At 42.3% G+C, this 3,850-nt stretch overlaps 1 protein-coding gene across 1 annotated transcript; it reads right to left on the reverse strand.

Moving 5' to 3' along the window:
* Positions 1–2,549: 2,549 nt before the first annotated feature.
* On the reverse strand, positions 2,550–3,630 carry LOC136946456 (putative nuclease HARBI1). The gene is made up of 4 exons (XM_067240797.1): positions 3,429–3,630; positions 3,206–3,318; positions 3,011–3,122; positions 2,550–2,929 (listed from the first exon to the last, which is right to left on the reverse strand). The coding sequence occupies exons 1-4, from the start codon at positions 3,628–3,630 to the stop codon at positions 2,550–2,552; spliced, it is 807 nt and encodes a 268-aa protein (XP_067096898.1).
* Positions 3,631–3,850: the final 220 nt, after the last annotated feature.

A 3,850-nucleotide genomic window follows, 5' to 3' on the forward strand; every position in this document is an offset into this window, starting at 1 on the left:
AAAACTTATTCTGAAGCTGAGAAAACCCTGATGGTTTTTATTTGATGGCAGGATCAGAGCAGACAAGCTGTCTGCGAATACAAGGAGAGGCGTTTGAAGGTACTATATCATCTCCGTAGCATCTATTCAGTAGAAGGCACATATTCAACCTGTTACATACTCACTCTGTCTCTCAGACAATAGATGAGAGACTCATGAGGACAACTGAGGAACTTGCTGGTGGCATACCTCTGAAAGTCAGTTTTCCAGATGGCACAATGAAGATCCGAAGGTTCCATACATCTGATCCTATGCAGGTAAACATTGTTGAATGTACAGATGTATAAATTCTTAATTTGCTCATTTTATTGATGTGAATCTTCTGGATTAGTCAAATTTGGGATTTTCCAACAAAAACCATGACCCATCTGAATCATGTAGATCAAACGGCCTTTCAAAGAAAAGGCTGTGTTTTTACAGACAGCAAAAACATTAAATTGAGTGCTTAGCATTCCGCACTGTATGAGTGACATGGTTACCTATTTAAACCTCTGAACACATGATGACGTCATATCAATTTCCTCATCCCTACATATACATGGCATGTCCTCGTCATTGTCTAAACTGACCTCATCTACTGGTGCTGACCTGCAAGCAGGCCTCTTAACTCTGGAAATTAAAAACCTAAACATTTTACTACTCGCCCTCCACTGTGGTGTGTAAATGAGACAGCGTTACCTGCTACTGACTATACAACTATGTTACCCACATTTTGCATATAGAGTGCAAGTTTATTTGTAATTTGTTTTGGTTTAAAAAAATATATAAACACAGCAAGGAGTTCAGGGGGTCCAGGTAGCGGGTTTAACAAACTCTGAGATTAACCCTGAACTCAGAGTTGAGTTACTCTAACATGGGAAACTCCGAAAATTCGGTTCCAGAACACCTGATATGAATTAGTTAATTCGACTCGGAGTACGTCAACTCTGAGTTTAGCGCGTGCACGAGTTCTACTAAAAGCCAACATCTATGGAGCTCCGATACTAGGATTCACCATGGAAAAAGGCGACAAAAAAAGGGCTTCCTATTTCACGGCAATGGAATTGGAAATTTTAATCCGTGCGTATGGCGAGTCCGAGCACATATTTCGGAAAAAAAGTAATACGGCTGTAGCTGCGAAGGACAGACAATTGGCGTGGGAAAGAATTGCTGATCGAGTCAATGCGTAAATTTGAATTTAGTCCATAAATCGAACATTTAATGTCCGTTAATATTACAGATGAAAAAGTGTTGGAATTGTAATTTAATCAAATACAATGTTCATATAGGTGCAATCCCACAGGCGTGAAACGCACTTGGCAACAATTGAAAATGAAATATAAAAACGTAATACAAACAGGTATGCATATTTAGCCTTTTGGCCTATAGGTTCATGATTGTAGCTTCCATCACTTTGGTATCATATTTGACATACAAAGTGAATATCCTCATTGCCTATTTTATCCTGTTGTGGAGGAAACACACAATGTCCTGTCGCCTGATATCTTGCTTAAATTAACACTGAGTTCAATTCAGCAAATAGAAAGAAGGCAGAGGCACGCAAAACAGGTGGAGGGCCACCACCAGTACCTCTGACGTCTGCAGAAGAGCTGGCTCTGAGCCACAACATTGGCCGTCCAGTGGCTGAAGGCATCCCTGGAGGAAGCTCATCAGAGCCAATCACCCCACAGGACACAAGTGCCTACATAAGATGTAAGTATGTGCGAGTATGTGTGCGAGTATGTGTGTGAATGTGTTTTCATTTTCCACTCTGGTCCACTTCTAGTCACTGATGGTGTAATCCGAGTGGTTGAGCCTCCTGCAAGCCTTTGCACAACGGTACCACTTGTAAGTAGGCCACTCAATACTCCATTATGCATAGTAGTGGTGACTATCCTGAAACAATACTTTTCATCACAGGATGATGATGATGATGATGATGAGGACACATTGACTGCTGCCACAGACGGGGTTGCAGAGAGGCCTACATATATGGTAGCTACATATATGATAGTTCTCTCTCCATGTACTTTATTTACAGTATTGGGTGTAATTGTCAGTTTAAAATGTACACTGAAGTGATGAGAGTAATGAATGTAAAAACTAAATGCACAGTCTGATCCTGTTGAACAGAGCATGGATGAGCCTTGCCAGGAGAGGGGTCCATCAACCTCCAAAGCACAGCTACAGACAGTGAGATGTTCAGTAAATGGCAGGTGAATTCTGTGTGTAGAACTGGGATTTAATTTCATCCTAATGTATTCCCAGTTACCAGTTAAGGACTTGGAGTACAAACTCCATTTGTTAAAACAAATGGAGAAAACTGACCAAGAGATGGTGTATTTGGGGCGGAAGATAAAGAAGACGGATCTAGAAATTGAACTGCTAGAACACCAGCTGCAGGTGGGTGCATGGTCACAGGTGAGTGAGTTAATTGTCAGAACAATATATTAATATTAATTGTTGCATTTCTATTTGTAGGCAATAAAGAAGACAAAATGAAATGGCAATGATTTGTGTTTATTTCAGTGTCAGGGTTGGTGGAAGTGTGTGCGGCACAGTATGTCTCTGACTTCTCTCCCATTTTGGACATCTGCAGGTTGGAGGGGATGGTCGTCCTCAGGGTCGTTTTGTACGGCAGGCTGTTGCTCTCCTCTAATAGTGGCAATATTATGAAGAACAACACATGCCACAATAATATCACATGCCCTCTCTGGTTTTACCCTCAGTCTACGTAGGCACTGGAACCGGGCTTTGAGAATGCCTATGGTCATCTCCACCCGTGCTCTAGTCCTGCAGTGGGCCACATTGTACCACTGCTGAGGGCCCGGCTCAGGGTCATGGTAAGGGGTCATCAGAGTGGGCTGGCATGGGTACCCTCTGTCACCAAGCAGGTGGCCATGAAACTCTCCTGTAAGTATATAGTGGGTACATTGTGAGTGTGGTAGAAGAGGGAGACAAGGGAATGTTATTTGTTCAAAGCTTAACTTACCATTTGCAACTCTGTTGCTCAGGGTAGACTCGCGATATATCCTTGAGTCATGTACCGAGCCAGGCCATTTGGCCTCCACATTTGAGATCAAATGTGCTGCATCACATATAATCTTGCCAGTGCAGAGAAGAGATATTAGCTGCAATATTTTAAAGTTGTGCTGTAGTCTTTATTATTGTAAGACAGTAAATCTACCTGCACATTAATACTGTGGAATGACTTCCTATTCACATAGTCTCCTTCATTAATGGATGGAGCTAAGATGGGGATGTGGGTGCCATCAATGCAGCCAATCACATTGGGAAATCCTGCAAAATGGAAAGGATTTACTCATCCCAGTCTGAGATTGCAACATTGTCATTCACATGATTTCAAATTTCTTCATTGACTTAAACTGAATGTGTGCTACATCAGTCACCTGAAATCATGTGAAATTCCTCTTTGATGGTCCTTAGAGGTTTGTGCCCAGGAAAGACTACGTAGGTCTGCAGTAGGCCTTTCAGTGCCAGGGCCACTTTTCTTATGGCTCGGCAGACTGTTGCTTTTCCAAGATGTTCTGCATCGCCAATGTTGTATAGGAAACTCCCGTTGGCAAAGAAACGGAGAGCAACGCATATCATTTGGTCTGTTCTGAGAGCACGTCCACGGTGTGTTACATTAGCAATGTATGGATGGAGAATGTTGGTGAGATAAATTATTGAATCTGATGGAAAAACGGTAACGTTCGCGTAGGTATTCATCGGGGAATGAAAGTGCATCCAATCGCGGTCTTAAAATCCTCTCCTGGCGTAAGGCTATGCGAATTATATTTTGCTCATAATCGATCGGCCGACCCAGGAA

The sequence above is a fragment of the Osmerus mordax genome, chromosome 7, assembly GCF_038355195.1.
Source record: "Osmerus mordax isolate fOsmMor3 chromosome 7, fOsmMor3.pri, whole genome shotgun sequence".
NCBI lineage: Eukaryota > Metazoa > Chordata > Actinopteri > Osmeriformes > Osmeridae > Osmerus > Osmerus mordax.

What these genes read in the sequence shown, in the direction of transcription:
- LOC136946456 (XM_067240797.1), bottom strand. Translation starts at nt 3,630, where the DNA reads ATGATATGCGTTGCTCTCCGTTTCTTTGCCAACGGGAGTTTCCTATAC. An exon ending in TCCACAGTATTAATGTGCAG is followed by an intron (nt 3,123 to 3,205) that starts GTAGATTTACTG and finishes TGCACTGGCAAG; the next exon opens with ATTATATGTGATGCAGCACA. An exon ending in GAGCAACAGAGTTGCAAATG is followed by an intron (nt 2,930 to 3,010) that starts GTAAGTTAAGCT and finishes ATATACTTACAG; the next exon opens with GAGAGTTTCATGGCCACCTG.